General features: G+C 39.5%; 1 protein-coding gene across 3 annotated transcripts in view; it reads left to right on the forward strand.

The window, feature by feature from the left end:
- XRCC5 (X-ray repair cross complementing 5) overlaps positions 1 to 20,890 on the forward strand; it is a 168,891-nt gene that overhangs the window by 74,000 nt on the left and 74,001 nt on the right. For all 3 annotated transcript variants that reach the window (XM_033946083.1, XM_033946082.1, XM_033946084.1), the window contains exons 13-14: positions 8,289 to 8,416; positions 11,020 to 11,216. In XM_033946083.1, the coding sequence (XP_033801974.1) occupies positions 8,289 to 8,416; positions 11,020 to 11,216 (325 nt within the window). The remainder of the gene's footprint in view (positions 1 to 8,288; positions 8,417 to 11,019; positions 11,217 to 20,890) is intronic.

Raw genomic sequence — 20,890 nt, forward strand, 5'->3', positions numbered from 1 at the left:
AAGTGTAAAGTGATGCATGTCGGTAACAAAAATCTCATGCACGAATACAGGATGTAAGGGGCGGTACTTGGAGAGACCTCCCAGGAAAGGGACTTGGGAGTTCTGATCGACAAGTCAATGAAGCCGTCCACGCAATGTGCTGTGGTGAAAAGGGCGAACAGAATGCTAGGAATGATAAAGAAGGGGATCATGAACAGATCGGAAAAGGTCATCATGCTGCTGTACTGGGCCATGGTGTGCCCTCACCTGGAGTACTGCGTCCAGCACTGGTCGCCATACATGAAGAAGGACACGGTACTACTCGAAAGGGTCCAGAGAAGAGCGACTAAGATGGTTAAGGGGCTGGAGGAGTTACCGTACAGTGAGAGGTTAGAGAAACTGAGCATCTTCTCCCTCGAACAGAGGAGATTGAGAGGGGACATGATCGAAACATTCAAGGTACTGAAGGGAATAGACTTAGTAGATAAGGATAAGTTGTTCACCCTCTCCAAGGTAGGGAGAACGAGAGGGCACTCTCTAAAATTGAAAGGGGATAGATTCCATATGAACGTAAGGAAGCTCTTCTTTACTCAGAGAGTGGTAGAAAACTGGCACACTCTTCCGGAGGCTGTTATAGGGGAAAACACCCTCCAAGGATTCAAGACAAAGTTGGACAAGTTCCTGCTGAACCAGAACGTACACAAGTAAGGCTAGTCTCAGTTAGGGCGCTGGTCTTTGACCAGAGGGCCGCCGCGTGAACGGACTGCTGGGCACGATGGACCACTGGTCTGACCCAGCAGCGGCGATTCTTATGTTCTTATGATCATTTGTCTGAGCCAGTGTGGCTGTTCTTATGCTGGTCATGTTGCATTTTTCTGTCAGTTTTATACAGCAAGCATTCTTTTGTGGGACATCTTTTAGGATATCTTTCTTGGATTTGGGAATGTAAAAGCCTTGATAGCTTTTTGTTTTATCCAGTAGAGATGGAAATTCATTTTTGATTCAGTTTCTTTGGCATTTGGCACCGCATACAGTTCTTGGGATTTCCAGTTCGGTATTTGTCTGTTAGAGCCTTGCCAAATGGAAAATGACTATCGTTCAGCCATTTTTTAACCCAGGCTTTTCCTTTGGGCCTACCTTCAGCCAGCTCAGTTTATTTGTAAGCCTTTTAAGTAGGGCAGCATCAAAAGCTTTGCCTAGAAAATAATGACAAATGAATTGTTTTTATTTGTAGACATTAGAAGCTCTATTATCTAGTTTCCTTGTCTGTTTGTTTTTCTTTTTCATCTCTCTCTTCACAGCTGCCATCCTCCTACCCACTCTCTCTCACTCTCCCCCACTCCAGCTGTAGATGGTTCTCTGTGTCCTGCTGCCTTTGTCAGTCTCTCGTCCTCTTTTCCATTACCCCCTGCCAGTCTCTTATCCCCCATATTTATCTCTGTCGGTTTCTCCCCGTTACTTTCTCATGCTCCTATCTCCCTATTACTCCCAATCCTATTTGTCTATTTCTCTGCCTTTTCCATCTCCTAAATGCAGGTGTTTGCTAGGGAGAGTGTGCTGAAAACATTCTTTTTTTAAATCTTTATTCATTTTCAATTCATACAATAAGTATACAAGATTATAACATATAATATATGTAAATCACTTGTACATCCAATAAATTTTGGTCTTTTTTTTTTTTTAATCATTCTTTCTTGTTTCAATAAAAAGAAAAAAAAAAAGGGATACAATTTAAAAAATGTTTTAGGTTCCCTGCATCCCCCCTCCCCCAAACAGACTAAACACACCTCTCCACCCTTACCCCAAAGTCTGGCTCTGCATGGGCAGGGCTAGTCCTTCCTGCCCCACTAATGCTGCGATTCAGAATAATGCCAGCTAATCCAATGGCTCTGAGTGATTGGGTGGGGGGAGGGGAAGTTTTTTTAGTTTTTAAATTTTCTGCATATTAATTGATTTGGAAACAAAATGTCTTCTGCCCTTCTGTGATGCTCATCACCACCCTATGTGGTCCTTTTACTAAGGTGTTAGCCATTTTAGTGCATGCTAAACGCTAATGCATCCCTTATATTCTATGGAAGCGTTAGCATTTAGCATGCGCTAAAACGTCTATCGCGCCTTAGGGCTCCTTTTACGAAGGTGCGTTAGGGCCTTTACACGCAGAATAGCACGCGCTAAAATGCACGTGCTAGCCGCTACCGCCGCCTCTTGAGCAGGCGGTAGTTTTTTGGCTAGCACGCGCTAATCCGGTGCGTGCACTAAAAACGCTAACGCACCTTTGTAAAAGGAGCCCTTAGTAAAAGGACCCCTATGTATTTGAATTGGAGTTAAAAATTTGAGAAATTTTTTTAGATTTCTCATGTAAACGTTTCAACCGATTTGCTTTTTCTTCGTTATAATACATTACATTACATTACTGATTTCTATTCCGCCTCAACCTTGCAGTTCTGGGCGGATTACAAAAGAGACAACTGGACATTTCCAGGATAACTACAGAGAGAATTCTGGCCATTTCCAGGAGAAGTTACAAGAATAATGGAGCTGTATATTTCAAGAGCTACAAGATGTTGTACAAATAGGAAATAGTGCAGATCCAGTAGATATACCGTTAGGGAAGCAGTTGATAATAGCTAAAGATATTCTTTAAACCGCTTTTTGTAATTTTGGATCCAATCCTTATGGATTTAAGAAGGGTCTGTTAAAACATTATTTTCTTCTTTTATTAAATTAAACTAAACCTTAGGCTTATATACTACATCTTCTCTATAAAGATAGAGCTCGGCACGGTTTATAGAAAATTAAAAAGAATACAATAGGGATAGGGATAATATAGAGGGAAGCGAAGATCACAATTTTGAAAAAAGCCAAGTTTTCAGATGTTTTTGGAATAATTGGAGAGAGCCCAGTTCACGCAACTGGATAAGAAAATTATTCCAGAGCTCAGTAATTTTGAAAAGAAGAGATTTGGAGTATCGATGGCAAAGAGATCAGCCATACGGGCCTTGCGACGAGTAAGGGCCCGTTTCTGGAAGGTGGCACACTTAGGGCACGATGCTGTCGGGTGATGGGGCCCCAAACACCTTAGGCAGCACCTGTGAGGGTCAGTGATGGACAAAAGCCTATCACACCTACCACACTTCTTAAATCCCGTTACGGGCCGGGACATGGGCCCAAAACAAGGCCGGGAACAAACGAGGTTCCTCGGCCACGGCTACCGGGAGCCCCCGGAGCGAACGGAAAAGTTAGATTTTTTTTTTTTTTTTTTTGAGAAAAGAAGAAAAGAAAGAAAGAAAACACAAACAACGCAGCGACCGCGTCGAAATTCCGCACACAGCCGCGGCGACAGAAGGCAATACGAGCACAAATTTTCCACAGGGCTTCTGGCTCCGCGGATGAAAATGAACTGAGGACCACGAGGTGGAGATGCGCCCTCTAGTGGGCGAGAAGGCTAGCACATGCGTGGTGCAGTGTGCAAACTTGAAACTTCTAGCAAGTTTGCTTGAAAAGCTGTCCGCGCTGGGGCTCCGTAGATGACGTCACCCATGTGTGAGAATATATGCCTGCTGTCCCTGGATAACACCTGTTACGGTAAGTAACTGTGCTATTTGGAGCATTGAGATAAAGCACCAAATTACTGCATCTCAATGGCCACGACTTTGGTCTTGGAGGTTAAAATGTACGGTGTCAGCATCTATGAGACAAACTTGGTTTTTTCTTTTACATAGAGCATTTTGGACCCCTGTTCGTTTACAAAAGATAGATAGTTCTAAGTCTAATAGATGCTGGCACTGTCATGTTGAAGTCGGGACATTAGACCACCTTTTATTCTATTGTCCATTCATCTTATCATTCTGGAAATCAATTTGGCCTCAAATCAATAGGATGTTGGAAAATCCAGTAGCCTTGACATATGATACTATTTTATTTGGCACAACTATGAGAGCAAGAAGTCAAATTTCGTCAAGTAACAACAAACTTCTGTTTATTTTAACTGGAATAGCAATGCAGCAAATAACATACAATTGGAAAAAACATGATATGTTAAACTACAATTTTTGGTGGAATTCTGTATGCCATATATACAAAATGGAACTCACCATTGCAACACAAAAAGGCTATGTGAGTAAATTTCAAAAAGTCTGGGGACCGTTAACAGATTTTTGTAATGAATGATTAACTTTTCCCATGATAAGATTTTTGATTAGAGGGAAATGGGGTGGGATTTTATTTCTGATTATTACATACTATATCAATATTAGAATGAATTTACAATAAAGTGGATTATATGTATTACTGATTGGGAGGGAGGGAGGGGTGAGGGATTATTATATTCAATAAGAATTATATAAATTTAGATTTCTTGTATAATATTATAACTTTATATAATATTAATTTTTTAAAGAAATGTTAAATTTGATGTTAATATGTGAGTTAATCAAGTGTGTATATTCAAGTTTCTAATGAGTTTATTTGAAACACTTGTTGTAACATAAGAAAATGAATAAAGATTTATAAACCGAAAACCGAAGAGATTTCCCTAATTTTCCAGTATAGCTGATGCCTTTCAGCGTAGGAAAATATAATTTAAGTTTTTGAGTAGGTCGGGTAATCTCAGATCTTATAGAATTCCAAAATAGAGGAAGGAAGGAAAGATGCCATGCAAGATTCTTAAATGTAAAGCAGGCACATTTGAAATAGACTAGAAATAATTGAGAGCCAATGAAGTTTTAGCAAAAGTGGAGAAACATGATCGAATTTACTTTTTGCAAAGATCAGCCCAGCGGCAGTAGAAGACCGCGTTACAATGATCGAACCTCAAAAGAATGATTGATTGTACAAGAACAGAAAAATGTTGTTGATGGAAGCAAGATCTCACTTTCCTCAACATATGGAGACTAAAAAAAAACATTTTTCCACCAGAGAATTAAGATGGTCATTGAAAGAAAGTGTTGAATCTATAATGACACTCAGAACTTTGCTTGAGAATTCAGTCGGTAGTGAAGATCCTGAAGGCAGTAGAATAGTCAAAGGTAGCTGATCTAATTTTGGGCCAAGCTAGAGTAGTTTTGTTTTAGACTCATTCAACTTCATTTGTACAGTAGGGTCCATGACTGAAGTTTCGTTATACATTCTATTATATTCCCAGCGAGGTTAGTGAGGTTCGAATCTGTCTCAAGGAGAACAAAGATGTCATCTGCATACGTATACAGTGTTTCAAAGGGAGAAAGATGGAAAAGCTTCAGAGGGGTCATGTAAATGTTGAAGAGAATAGGAGACAAAGGTGATCCTTGTGGAACTCCGCATAGCGGCTTCCAAGAAGATGACATAGTGCTATTTGTATTAACAGTGTATGAGCAAGATCGTAAGAATTTCAAGAACCAGTCTAGGGCTATAGAATCAATACCTATTTCAGAAAGTTGGTAAATCAAAATATCATGGTGAATGACGTCAAAGGCCGCAGATAGATCAAATTGAAGCAAAATTGCAAACTTGTTACACGAATGAAGTTGCTGGACCTTTGAAATTAGTGAGACTAGTAAAGATTTGGTACTAAAATGAGGTCTAAATCCAAATTGGCAAGGTAAAAGAATGGAGAATCTCTCCAAATATGATGAAAGCTGAGCTGATATAATAGACTCTAACATTTTGGTCTGTAGAGGAATATTCATTATAGGTTGTTAACTAGACAGAGAAGATGGGTCTAGACCTGCTTTTTTCAGTAATGGGGTCAAAACAATATGACCCATCTCTACAGAGAATAGATCTCAGCGTAAAGCCGAATTTATAAGTTTGGTAAGGGATGAGATAGCCTAGGTAGGAATTTTTTCATATAAGTATGAATGGAACGGATCCAAGACACATTTGCAAGATCTTAATTTGTGACACAATTTTGAAACCTGTCCAGATTCTGTCTGCTGGAGTTGCAATAGAATTAGTGTCACTAGACACCAGTGAATTATAAGAGACTGATGAAGGAAAAGAGTCACTTATAGCAGCAATCTTTTCATTAAAAAATTTCACTAAGTCATCCGCTGCTAGGGGAGAAGAGTGAATTGACAAATCATCATTAGAAGTTAGAGAGCGCCAGATGTTAGAGTACTGCTTTGGTCGTTGGATCTAATAATTTTGTCACCATAAAAATTTTTCCTAGTTTTTTTTCGTACTGCATTGTAGAACATGATACTATCCCTCCATGACTGTCTATCAACAGAAGATTTAGATTGTTCCACTTATGCTCTAATACCTGGCATTTCTGCTTCAATTCTCTATGATAAGGAAGGGACCAAGGAGCCTTACGGGAGTAAGAAACAGTCTTAGTAGATAGAGGAGCAAGAGCACAGTAAGTTGTCTCGGAGAGATTTACCCAATTACGCCAGTTGACTTCTGGAGCATCAAGCTTGAAACGGGAAGCAAACTGATGAAAACTTTGGATCCAGAGTTACTCACTTGCAATTTTCTTATGAAAAGTAATAGATTTTAAAGCACAATATTGATCACCAAGATTGTTCTTTATAACATGATTTCATTCTTTCTGAACAAGATATAATATGCCTGATAAATATTTTGAAACTTGATAAATTAATAATAATAATTTAAAAAAAAAAATTGAGAATTTTTTAAAACAGATGGCAGATAAAGGCCAAATAGCCCATCTAGTCTGAACCATTATCTCTTCCTCTCCCTATTGGCTAAGATTCTTAATATTTGGATCTCCTCTCCCTATTGGCTAAGCCTCTTTACACCTGCATTATGATGTCATAGAACTTTATGGTTATAGAAACATAGTAACATGATGGCAGATAAAGGCCAAATGGTCCATCTAGTCTGCCCATCCTTAGTAACCATTATCTCTCTCTTTCTCCGAGAGATCCTACTTGCCTATCCCAAGCCCTCTTGAATACAGACCTATGAGGATTTTGTTTTGAAGTAGGAGTGAAGTTTACTCAACTTCATATTGTTGCATCTGTGATCAAATTAATCTCATTGGGGATAGCACCGATGAAAATAATAGCTCTTCATGTGAAAGTTGTTTTTCCCAGAAACGTGGGAATCGCTTTATGCCAAATGAGCATTTGTTCAGAGCTTGGCTCTTTTCCAGCCCCTGTGGAGTTCGTTGGGGATCCATGTATTCCTGCAGAGCCTTCTCTGCACACCAGCAGGGTGCTAAAGGGTGGCCATGATCACAACAGATGGAAGGAAGCGATTCTGCAGAGAAAAAAAATCCTGTAGTGGAACTTCTGATAAGTGTAGAGTGTGACATTCTATTTTCTGCACGTATGGGCAGCATTTCAGCTTAAAATAAAGCTAGCTGTAAATTGTAAATTTTTTAAAAATAGTGTGTACACTGCTGTCCATGAATTTGTCAGTGAGATGAGAGCACATGTTCCATGCACACCTATTAATCTAATCTGAATTTCTTTATCGCATTTACTCAGCGATGTGGCACAGGGATGGCCCTGGCAGTAGAAGGCCGCAAAGCAGTTTGTTTAGAGTACTGCCGATGCTGATGTTTGGAGAAAGGTATGCCGGTCTCGCGGTGGGAGGGACCCCACATAATGTCGGACTTGTTGATAAGCATAGTGTGCCCCCAAGGAATGGATCCCTCTAGCAATCAATGTCTCATTCTGCAGAATGTGACCTAATTGGAAGTCCCGGCGGAAAGATTGCATTGCCCAGCAATGGCATTAACACACTGATATTTGGATCTTGCCCCCATAGAGAGAGAACTTGTTCCCACACTGCCCAAAGGGGTCGGAACAACACACTGCTCCAAGTGGGCCGAGAGACATCCCGAAGTTGTACATGCAAAAGATACAACAGGTGCAAAGGACAAAAATAATCCCGCTCTAAGGCCACGTCAGTAAATAAATCTGTACCCAACACCCAGTCATGGATTACATTACTTTACATTACATTAGTGATTTCTATTCCGCCAATACCTTGCGGATTACAAAAGAAGTTATCTGGCTATTTCCAGAGGAATTGAAGAGAAGAACAAGTTGTTTCAGAGAACTGGGAAGAGTCTTGCGGTATTAGTTTGTCTTCAAGGTGGTCCAGTTTTGCTGCTTGTGTGGCTAGAAGGCCATCGTACAGTTTTTTTTTTTTTGTTTGATGTCTCTGATATGACGTAAAAGACAAGCCTGATTGGATAAACGAATATCTGGTATACTCAAACTGCCTCTGGCCCTGTTTTCTCTTCTTTAGTTCATAAAGTTCTGTTGAATGTCTAGCATTGACCTTGAAGATCTATTTTACATTGCATGTCTTTGTGCCCTTATCTAATTTCTTTCCTCATTTGTTTGGTGGTTTAGAGGAACAGCTGTCAGCAGTCAACTCTCTAATTGACTCCATGAGTCTGGTGCATGATGATGGGGAGACAATTGAAGATCTCTTTAAACCTAGCAAAATCCCTAACCCTCGGTTCCAGAGGTTGTTTCAGGTAAGGCTTGAATACTTTGCATTTCTCATAGCTGAAACTTTGATTATCAATTTCTTTAATCTACTCTAATCAAGGTATTTTTAAACTGCTTGCTCCCTAAAAAAGGTCCAAGGGGGTTTACATTAAGAAAGACTCATTTGAACTATCACTGGCTTTTACAAAGCTGTGGTAGAGGTTTCAGAAATAGTTATCGTAAATTGTCATCGTTATCATTTGAACTGTGATGAAGATGACAATTTACGATACCAGGACAGAGAGGGAAAATGCTTGAAGTAGCTGTATGTAAACTGCTTTGATAGTGATAGTGTACATATTAAAGAATAAAATTAACCCTCAGAAGTAACTCTGGACTCATTGTGGGATCTTATGGCCGGAATAGTGAAGACCATAAGTCCCAAACTTCAGTTAATAGAGGGGGAACTGTCTCAACATTCTACTGAACTTAAAAGTATTGAAAAACGAATTGACTGCCTCTAATTCTTCTGTTCAGAAGCTTGAACAGGAAATAAAATCATCTAAACAGCTACAGGATATTCTAATGAAAGACAATATAAGTCTTAGGAGAAAGATGGAGAAATTGGAAAATAACTCCAGATACAACAATTTAAGATTAATTAATTTTCCTAAGCTACCATTGGTATCACCTAGAGAAATGTTTAAGAGATATTTTCTTGAAGTTTTGGGGGCTTCAGAAGATTCAATACCTCCTTTATCACGAGTTTATTATTTACCTAACAAGAATAAATCGTTAAATAGGTCTTCGGACCAAGGACAATTGGATGTATCGGAGTTATTGGAGAAATCTGATAAAGAGACTGTAGAACAAAGTACTTTGATTGTAACAGTAGCCCTCTCTATTGATAAAATTTGGTTGTTAAAATTATTCTTTAAAAATAGACAGAAAGAATTTATGGGTTTTAAAGTACAGATATTTCTTGATTTATCACGAGAGACTCAAAAGCGTCGTCGTGAATTTCTAATGTTAAAGCCAGGTGTTACATCTTTAGGTGTTACCTTTTATTTACGACATCCCTGTAAGTGTATAGTGCATCACCGAACAGTTAAATATGTTTTCTTTGAACCTAGTCATTTGACTTCCTTTCTAGCGCTCTCCCGTTTGGAGGCAGAAAAATCATAAGCCCTAAGATTATTGATTAATCCCAGCAACCAGCCCTCCAGTTAACTTCAAGTGTAAGAGTGTTCATTTTGTTCAATTCTTTTCTTTGTTCTCGCTAAGGAATCTTGGATCCCATAATTTGAGGACTTGAGCATATTAGTTATAATGATCTTAATGTTGTTGAAGTATTTCTTGCTCTATGTAGAATTACTAATCTTGCTTTTCTGTACAAGTTATTCTTGATTATATGATTTAAAAATCAATAAATATATTTAACAATAAAAAAAAGAACAGAATTAATACATTTCATAAAAAAAGACTATAAAATATAATGTAATGTATAATGATATGACTAACCCCCCTTTTACAAAACCATAGCACGGTTTTTATCATCGGCCATGGCAATAACAGCTCCGATGCTCATAGGAATTCTATGAGCATCAGAGCTGTTAGTGCCATAACCAGCACTAAAAAAGGGGGGGGGGTTAAATTATTAAAAAAATAGAAACTAAACCCTAAAATATTTTTTAAAAAACCACATTTCCTTAGCAACAGCAGCAGATGAATCCAGAGACTAGTGGGATAGCACACATCTACCAGCAGATGGAGATAGAGAACTGATTTGCAGGTGTCTTCTTGGATGGAACTTCTCCTGGCTAATTAGTATACTCTATCTCCAGCAGGCGGTGGATGCTATCCAACTAGCTCCTGGTTTCAGCTCCTGAAATAAAGCTATCTTCTGTTGCTTTGGCTTCAGTTGAGTTTAGGGGTGTTTGGCTAAACGGTGCCAACTTTGGGGGTAACACCTGCCCCCCCCAGGTCCCTTCCCCACATATATACAGTACATATAAATACTTCTTTATTATCCCTCCAGACCGGCACAGAAACTGATGGGTAATAGCTCACCACGACCAGCAGGTGAAGACTGAGACACAAACTTTTGACTCTAGTATAAGTGGGCCTTGTTGTCCCAAATACAATCAGTCTGCTCTCAGTCTCCAGCAGGTGGAGGTAGTAAGCCTGTGTAGTCTTCCCTGGTTTAGTGTAGGGCTGTTGGATTTTATTTAAATTGACTGCCTTGTCCATGTTTGTGGTGCTGGATTGAGCTTGGGGGTCTGTCCAATCTCTGGGGTGCCACACTCGATGGGTCAAGTCCCTCCCCCCATTTCCCCTACCTCCCCCAAAATTTTTCTATAGAGGTGCCTCAGCTATAAGCCTTGCCAAGGCTACTGGCAAGGCATATAGCTTAGGGAGCCAGTGGAGTCTGTTAAGTTTCTTAGCTCTTAATACTAAAGTATTTATCATTTAGAATTATGTATTGTAGCTAGTCATTGTAAACCGCATTGAACTTTATGGTAACTGCTGTTTAGAAATAAATTCTTATATTATGTTGCTTTAATACTGCCCAAATCTGCCTCAGAACTTGCAGCTGAAGGTTTAAATTGAATTCTTATCTTTCTTTTCATGTTTCTTTCCTGCCTGACAGTGTTTACAACATAAGGCCTTTCATCCTGATGATCCACTGCCCTGTATCGAGCAGCAGCTCTTGGACATGCTGGAGAGGCCACAAGAAGTAACTGCAAAGTGCCAGGAGTCTTTGGAAAAAATAAAAAAACATTTCCCTCTGCAACAGGCCAGCATAAAAAAGGCACAGAAGACAGCAGACGACATCTTTCAAAACAGGTAAAGAATCTGCTCTGAAAACTGCAGTGACACCTGCTCATTTCAGAATTCAGGTTTGCCAGATCCTGCTATAGAAAGTAGAGAGTTGCACGGGGACAGAAATCCCACCTGTCCCCGCCAGGATCCTCTCCGTCCCCACCCATCCCCGCAAGGAATTACCTCCATCCCCGCCCGTCCCCATAAAAAGCAGCAATTACTTCAATCATCAATTCCACAGTTTCTTTTGTGTTTCGCTGCTGTTTTCCTTGTGGAATCTCTTTGGTGGAACCTTTTTTTTGTTTTCTGTTCAGGTAATTAACTTATAAACCCCCTCTTTTACTAAGGCTGACGTGTCCATTATATTATATGGACGAACCCTGCTTCCAAAGCCTACCATCCCCGTGGGAGTCCCGTTGACTAGAGAGGGGTCCCCGTGGGTTAGGGGGGATTCCCACGGGACCCGTTCCCGTGCAGACCTCTAATAGAAAGGCTACTGAGCCCATGCTTGACTGCAGTGGCTTCATGTTCAGCATAAACATCAGGAGGGCTAAACAGAAGAGCCCCTCGTCTTGGGATACAAACAAAACAGCAAAGAAAGACAAGGAGGATGTCTTTACAACCAAAGAAACAGTAGGGCCCAACAAGGATCCCAGTATGTGGCAAGATGGATCGGGATAGGCTGGAGTTAGCTCGGATGGTGACTCCAGCGGTGGGGGGGGGCAGTGTGGCCGATGCTGGTTGGTCTTCTATGGTCTGTGTCCCATGTGTGGCAATATGAACAGGAGCAAGAATGCACATTTTTACCATATACATATAGTCTGAGTACAGGTCTTGCCTATCCTCAGGGAAGAGGGGAAAAACATTTCATAGTGGAGCTTAGCATATAAAATGAATAATTACTGGACCACACATTTGCTGTTACTCATAGTGGTGGAGCAGGGGACAGCTCCCAATAGAACATGCAGACTTTCCATTGGAGCAGACTCTTGAAAAAATTATTAGAGATGGTTGTTTCAGAACTTTGCAATTGTGCTATTTCAGCATTGGATACTCCTTGGTTATATTTGGGTGCATGTTTAGTCCCCGCCCCCGACCCTCTACCTGTAAAGATAACTCTCACTTATGTTCAAACAATTTTTTATTTCAAAAGTCAAGGACAACCAATACACAGTCAACAATACAGACCAAATAGGAATAATTGTCTACAAAAAAAACTAATACAAGAGGTACCCCCACCCCCCTCCCGGATAGCTCTTTTACAAATCCAAATGGTAACAGCCAACCCCCAAGAGCTACTCCCCCCCAGGTACTTTCAGCCCCAATACTATAGCAATCAAACCAAACTTAAGTCAACCACATAAGTATCACATTACGGCCTCTGGGGTGCAAAGACTGCAAATATGGATCCCAAATGGTTAAAACTAGAAGCTTCCGTTTCCACGACCCCCGAGCATGCCTTGCCTCCCAGGTAACGAACTGATGCAATTGGTTCCACCAATGCCAGTACACCGGAGGTTCCTGGACGATCCAAATTGAGGTTCATAAAACATTTGAAGTGATTTCTGAATAGGAGGAAATATTGTTTCACTTAGAATAGTTGAGCTCTGGAACATGTTGCCAAAGGTTGTGGTAAGAGCGGATAGCATAGCTGGTTTTAAGAAAGGTTTGGACAAGTTCCTGGAGGAAAAGTCCATAGTCTGTTATTGAGAAAAACATGGGGGAAGCCACTGCTTGCCCTCGATCGGTAACATGGAATGTTGCTACTCTTTGGGGTCTAGAATCTTGTTACTCTCTGGGGATTCCGAAATCCTGCTATTCTTTGAGATTCTATATAGAATGTTGCTACTCTTTGGGATTCTAGAATCTTGTTACTCTCTGGGGATTCCGGAATCTTGCTATTCTTTGAGATTCTGTATGGAATGTTGCTACTCTTTGGGGTTATAGAATCTTGTTACTCTCTGGGATTCCGGAATCTTGCTATTCTTTGAGATTCTGTATGGAATGTTGCTACTCTTTGGGGTTCTAGAATCTTGTTACTCTCAGGGATTCCAGAATCTTGCTATTCTTTGAGATTCTGTATGGAATGTTGCAACTCCTTGGGTTTTGGCCCGGTACTAGGGACCTGGATTGGCCACCGTGAGAACGGGCTACTGGGCTTGATGGACCATTGATCTGACCCAGTAAGGCTATTCTTATGTTCTAATATTTGATGAACAGTTGGCTATTTAGTTGGCACATGTCTCTCTCTCTAATATCCACAATGAATGTGAATGTGCAGACTTGAACCTAAAGTCCAGAGCTTGTCAACTGTTTTGGGGTCCTGATGGAAAAAAAATCACTATGTCTATCCAAGTTATGTATATTATTGCTGTGGTATATTTTTGGGCAAGGAGCATACCAAAGACTTCATATTGCTTTTGAATAGTTTATAATGGGCCCATTTTATTCTTCTCTGACTAGTGCTTGATTCATGCCTTCAGATTCCTGTATGCCATATTGCGTCTTTTATTTCTTTAATAGATATCTTCATTGTTACTGTCTTGTAATTTCTGCCCTGAGTGGGCAGCTCGCATGCCCTGTAATGTGCTCATCTTGTTCCGTTTGTCATTCTGTGCCTGGCCTGTGCCCACCTGCTCCATTGTGAGCAGCGTGTCCCCAATTTGAAATTATTCACATTGAAATTCTGATTTGTCCACCATCCCCTCCCTGAAAGAAAATGCTATGAGTCTGATGAGATGAGTAGCCTTGTAATTGGAGTTTGATTTTAGTTTTGAAACTGAAAGAGATGATTGTATGGAGTTAAGTGCCAGTGCTTGATTAATGGTGACTGAAAGCAGAGTGGGAAGCTTGGGCAGGTGAAGAAAAAGCCCAGTAGAGAGACTTGAGAGTAAAGGCAGGGATAGTGGAGGTAAGATTTAGAAGGTAGAGCTCAGGAATGCAGGAGAGACTTAGGGGGCCATTGTAGAAAACTGTGTGAAGTTTTGCATCCCAGTAGCTTAGCTTCAGTACACAATGTTTAAAAGCAGACTGAAAACCCACCTTTTTGATACAGCTTTCAATCTTTAACCCTACTCCTCTGCCCTCCAACCCAGCCCACTGATTAACCGTTCCCCTTAACTGTATCCATGACATCCTGTTTGTCTGTCTAACTGTATCCATGACATCCTGTTTGATTTGGAGCAGGAACTGTCTTTTGTGTGACTCTATACAGTGCTGTGTATGTTTGTAGCGCTAAAGAAATAATTCATAGTAGTAGTGTGAAGAGTTTCAGCCTCTCATAAGCAGAGCTGAGATTGTGATGTCATAATGCCTCACTCCACCAATAAGAGCCAACCTCATCAGTGATGTCACAATAGCTTAATTGTCCTGTAACTGATCCCCTTAACTGTATCCATGACATCCTGTTTGTCTGTCTTATCTGTTTAGATTATAAGCTCTTTGGAGAAGGGACTGCCTTCTTTGTGACTCTGTACAGCACTGCGTGCATCTGGTAGTGCTATAGATATAATTCGTAGTAGTGGTATGAAGAGTTTCAGTCTTTGGGAAGCAGAGCTGAGCTTGTGATGTCATAATGCCTCATTCCATCAATAAGAGCCAACCTCATCAGTGATGTCACAATGGCTTGAGCGTCCTCTACTCCCCTGATTAACCCTTCCTCTTAACAGTATCCATGACATCCTGTTTGTTTGTCTTGGCTGTTTAGATTGTAAGCTCTTTGGAGCAGGGACTGTCTTCTTTGTGACTCTGTATAGTGCTGCGTGCGTCTGGTAGCACTATAGAAATAATTCATAATAAGAGTAGTAGTGTGAAGTGTTTTAGTCTTTGGGAAGCAGAGCTGAGATTGTGATGTCATAATGCCTCATTCCACCAATAAGAGCCAACCTCATCAGTGATGTCACAATGGCTTGATTGTCCTGGACTCCTCTCTGCCCTCCAACCCAGCCAGCAGATTAATCATTCCCCTGAACTGTATCCATGACATCCTGTTTGTCTATCTTGTCTGTTTAGATTGTAAGCTCTTTGGAGCAGGGACTGTCTTCTTTATGACTCTGTGCAGCGCTGTGTGCGTCTAGTAGCACTATAGAAATAATTAATAGAAATAGTAGTAGTAATTTTGTGAGTATCTTGCAAAAATGGGTTTTGCCTATGAGCGATGCCTAATGCACAAACCGGCACACAGCACTTTTAAATACATGGCATAAGGGTTTTGGCTATTCAGCAGAGGTGCACAGAAGACCAAAAGGCTGAGCAGAACACTAGGGCTTCAACTCTAGGCCTGAAGAGGCATAAACAATAGGTTGGAACTTCTGTAGTACTGTTTCTTCCCTGTACTAGGAGCATAATGGTGGAGATATGTTGGTACCAAGCAAATAAAGTACAAAAATATGTATGCCCATACAGCTGCACTTGTGCTAGAATCGTATTTGCATAAATATTGCTATTGCAAAAGGTTTATACACAGAACAACATTCTAGCATATGTACAGATGTGTTTGCATGCAGCTCTGGGTGCTGATTTCTATGCAAGACATAGCTTCTACTAGTGCAGACTAGAGCTGCCCGATTCAGGGAAAAACATTTTGATTCCATTTGCTTTCATTGACCCAGCTTTTTCAGTTTAAAGTTTTATAATTTTCTATTGTAAAACTAAACAAGCCAGATTAATACTGATCAATCCTGCACAGTCAATGTTAAAAGAAAGCCATGTCCTTTTCATACCCACAGATACACCCTCGCCCAGTATGGAATAAATAATCACAAACTAAAAATAGAAATATGTAGACAATAGTGAAACTAAATGGCCAAGAAGTCAGACTCTGCATACAAAGCAACACCACAGAAACAGTAACACATGGCCCCCTAATACTCTGCAAAATGTAAAGATAGCAGATGTAAATTTGAAAACACTGACAAAGACTTCTTAAGCCTTATCTCTTCAACACTAACCGAATTGTTTCCCATTTTCTCTTATGCCTTACCTGCATCCTGCCCACCTGTATGTTGATGACTTTACATTGTACCTATATTCGCTGATTGTCCTGCTCTTCTTTATTGTAAACCGCCTCGAACTACTACGGCTTATTATTATTATAAAATAGCAATCACCACTGTACAAATTAACAAATAGAAATAAAACAAAAATGGGAAATAGGAGAATACCATTTTATTGGACTAATACATTTTTGAATTCGCTTTCAGAGGCCAAAACCTCATTCTTCAGGTCAGTACAGTATACTGCTGTTATGGTATCCTGTCCTGACCTGGTTAGTAAAAAACATTTTAAAATTTTATTTCCATTTTCTATTTATAAACATTTATCAAAACAGCTACAATAAAGCAACGGAAAAAAAAAAATCTTTTTTCTATCTTTTGTTGTTTTTCTTTTAATCATCCTGTTTACTCTCTTCTTTCCATCCAGCATTTGTCTTTTCTCTCCCTTCCATGCTTCTGCCCTCTCTCTCTGCCCCTTCCATCCACTATGTTGTTCCCATCCCTCCTCTCCAGCCCAGCTTTTTACCCTCTGTTCCCTTTCATCTCCTACACCCCTCATCCCAGGACAAGCATCTTTTTTTTTCTCCATTTGTGGATTTAGCAACTTTCCCACTCTTCTCTCCTCATTTCTCTCTCTCTCTCTTCCCTCTGCTCTTCCAACTCCCCTGTCCCAGCATCTCATTCTCTCTTTTCCTCCCACCGTGACTTCAGCCTCTTCCTCACTGCCTTATCTAATCTCCCTCTTGTCTCCAGGCCATTTCCTTATCTGCCTGCCCTGTAGTAAGGCATCTTTTTTCCTCCCCCTCTCCCTGAGACCCGGCACCCTCCATCCATGTCTGCCCCACCTGAGGTTTGACAACTCCTCCCCTATTCCCTTCCCCCTTCCCTACCCTCCTCCCTCACTTGCTCTTTCCTCCTCCTTCACTTGCCCCTAACACACACACTGTTGGCAACACAGCCTTCATGACTTGCTGCTCTTGCCGGAGTTGGACCTTCCTCTCTACCGGTCCCACCTACTTCCTGTTTCTGCGAAGGCAGGACCTGGCAGAGAGGAAGGCCCGACGCCAGCAAGAGCAGCAAGATTTGAAGGCTGCCGCTGCAGAGAAATTTCCTGACCATGACGACGTCAGCCATCACAGCCACCACCTTATGGGCCTGCACTGAATCAGTTAGTCCAATTTTTTCTGAGAATGCCTTGATTTGAATTGATTCAGCTGAGGTGAATTAGTGAATTGATTTGAATTGGGAATTGGGCAGCTGTAGGGCATACTCATGTGTCCAGAACATGCTCTAATGTTAGTGCATGTAATTTGCGTATTAGTTGGCTATCAGAAGGTGAGGAAGCCTACCTCTCCTTCTGCTGCCCCCCTAATTACGACTTTATATGGAACCACCGCCATAACCGAAAAGGAGGAGGATTAGCAATAATATTTTTAAAACATTTAATTAAACTCCATGACCAATCCATTAACAACTCTACAATTGAATATCTTCATACAAAAATTAACCTAAAAAAAAAAATGGATCTCCTTTTACTATACATTCCCCCTCCAATTGATTATTCTAAATTAACATCTCTTCATAATATTCTCTTTGACTTCTGTTCATCTGCTAACTGCCCAATTATTATGGGAGATTTCAATATCCACTTTGATAATGTAAATAACCCAAATACCTCAGACACCATTAAGCTTTTTAAGGACCTAAATTTAAAATCTTTAATCCATGAACCTACACACCAAGCTCAACATATTTTAGATATGATCTTGGTACCTAATTCTCAATGTATTTCTCATTCAGATCCTTCTATCCTCTCGATTCCTTGGTCTGATCATAACTTAATTACAGTAAATCTTTTTTTTAAGGAACCTTTCACCTCAAATTCTTGTTCAAAAAAAAAAAACATTCTCTTACAGAGACTTTTCTAAATTGGAATTCTCAGACATTTCTCCACACTTCAATCCTTCTATAAATAATCAAAAATTTAAAACAGTCGAAGAACAACTTCAATATTGGAACTCAACAATAGAATCAATCTTAAATACTAAAATCCCATTAATTACCAAAACAGTTTCCACCCGAAAATATAATAACCCATGGTACTCAAAAGAATTATCACAACTAAAAACTCAACTCAGGGCCACAGAAAGGAAATGGCGAGCCTCAAAAACTATTACCAATCTTCAAAGATTTAAAGAGAAAGCAACCCACTACAAGAACGAAATTATCCTGGCGAAAAAAATCCTACTACAACAAAAAGATTCAAAAAGTAAATAATACGTCGGTTTTATTTAACATCTTAAAATCTCTCAATCCAGATAAAAAAAAGGATTTATCCTCTCAAAAAACTACGTTATCAGCACAAGAGCTAGCCGATTACTTCTGTCAAAAGATTATTAAGATTAGACGAAACTTTAAAAATAGCACATTAATAACACCGGCTTCCGATAATACAAATACAAAAACTTTCATTCCAACAGCTAAATGTACCAACCTTAGAATACCATCTCTAAAGGAACTTGAAGGACACCTAAAATCGATCAACTTAAAAGGCTCCCCCTTAGACTTACTGCCGCCATTTTATTAAAAAAAAATTTTTCATTACCTTGGTCCGTTTATTCTTTCTATTATTCAAAATAGTTTCTCTTCGGTAACCATCCCCATCTCATGGAAAAACTCAATTGTTACGCCCATTTTAAAAAACACTAAAAATAGTCAAGACGAAACATCTAATTACCGCCCCATTTCCAACATACCATTCCTGATGAAACTTTCGGAAAAAATCGTATTTGAACAACTCTCAGAATTCATCGAATCCTCCAATGCACTACACCCAAACCAAACTGGCTTTCGCAAGCATTATAGTACTGAACATTCCATGATCGGCCTCATTACAAATATACACTATTATCTTGATCATCACAAATCTGTAGCCCTCTTTTCTTTAGATCTATCCGCTGCATTTGATACAATCGATCACCAACTTCTACTTGATCGATTACAATCTTTAGGCGTAGAAGGCCAAGTTCTTGACTGGTTAACATCTTATCTAACTGGCCGTACTTCTAGGGTCAAATTTAATGATGTTTATTCAGCCAATTTTACCTCCTCTTATGGAGTACCACAAGGCTCAATTCTATCTCCCTTATTATTTAACATTTTCTTATCTCCTCTTATCACTATTTCTCAGTCATTGGGCTTCACAGCCTTTTCTTATGCCGATGACATTCAACTAATCCACCCTCTCAACCCGGAAAATTCAGATGAAATAAAAATCATCAACGACAAACTTGAACTAATAAAAAACTGGTTAAATAATAATAAACTAGCTTTAAATACTCAAAAATCAAAAACAATGCTTTTCACTTGGAAAGGAGATATAATTCAAAAAACACCATTCATAATAGATAATACTCTACTTGAATCAGTATCTCAATTGAAAATTCTAGGAATATTAATTGATACAGATCTTTCATTCCACAGTCATATAAGTGAAATAGTTAAATCTTGCTTCTATAGATTACGGCTTCTTCGATCTATTTCCTCCTTTCTAGATTCTAAATCAATTAATATACTAGTACACTCACTGATCATCTCAAAACTAGATTATTGTAACTCTCTTTTGATTAACATAACCCAAAAAGAAAAGAGACGGCTCCAAATAATCCAAAACACCGCAATCAAATTAATTCATAAAGCAAGAAAATATGATCACGTAACCCCACTTTTTATTAAATCACACTGGCTCCCTATCTCTCATCGAATCACCTTTAAAGTTATATTTTTGGTTTATAAAACATTAATCTTCAATGAACCTCTATTCATATCAAAAATGATTGTCCCTTATAATTCCTCTCGTTCCCTACGATCGTCTTCAATGAATCTACTTTCGATCCCGTCTTTGAGGGTTATCGGCACAAGACGAAATGATATGTTTTCAGTCGTAGCACCTTCCTTGTGGAATGCCCTCCCAAATTTTATTAAACTTGAAAAAGACATCACTTCTTTTAAAAAATTTTTTAAAACATATTTATTTCAAGATGCATTTGATTTATAACAAACTTATTCTAATTTTCTGCATTTTTATAACAATAAAAAGTTTTGGTTTTTTTTTTTTTTTTTACATTCCTATCCCATTCTTACCTAATGTATTTCCCATTTATGTAATTTCACTAAACATTACAATTGTAACTTTTTCCCCTCTTACCCACTCATTCATGTATGTCCATTCCCTTTGTCTAATGTCATGTCCTACAATATTATATGTATTACCAAAAACTGTTGGTTTTTAATATGTACATCGCTTAGATATTGTAATAGGCGATCCATCAAATGTAAATAAACTTGAAACTTGAAACTTAGTGCATCTAGGACAAGCTTTGGTGTTACTCTTTAGTTAAGAAACGAAGGGCCGGATTCTCAAAATTCACTGATAAAATCTGCAGGGTTTCTGTAGTGGCTGTAACATAGAAGAAATATAGAAACATAGAAATAGATGGCAGATAAGGGCCACGGCCCATCTAGTCTGCCCACCCCAATGACCCTCCGCTACCTTTCTCTGTGAATAGATCCCAAGTGTCTATCCCATTTGGCCTTAAAATCAGGCTCGCTGCTGGCCTCAGTCACCTGAAGTGGAAGACTATTCCAGCGATCAACCACCCTTTCAGTGAAAAATAATTTCTTGGTGTCCCCGTGCAGTTTCCC

The sequence above is a fragment of the Geotrypetes seraphini genome, chromosome 5 (assembly GCF_902459505.1).
Source record: "Geotrypetes seraphini chromosome 5, aGeoSer1.1, whole genome shotgun sequence".
Lineage (NCBI taxonomy): Eukaryota > Metazoa > Chordata > Amphibia > Gymnophiona > Dermophiidae > Geotrypetes > Geotrypetes seraphini.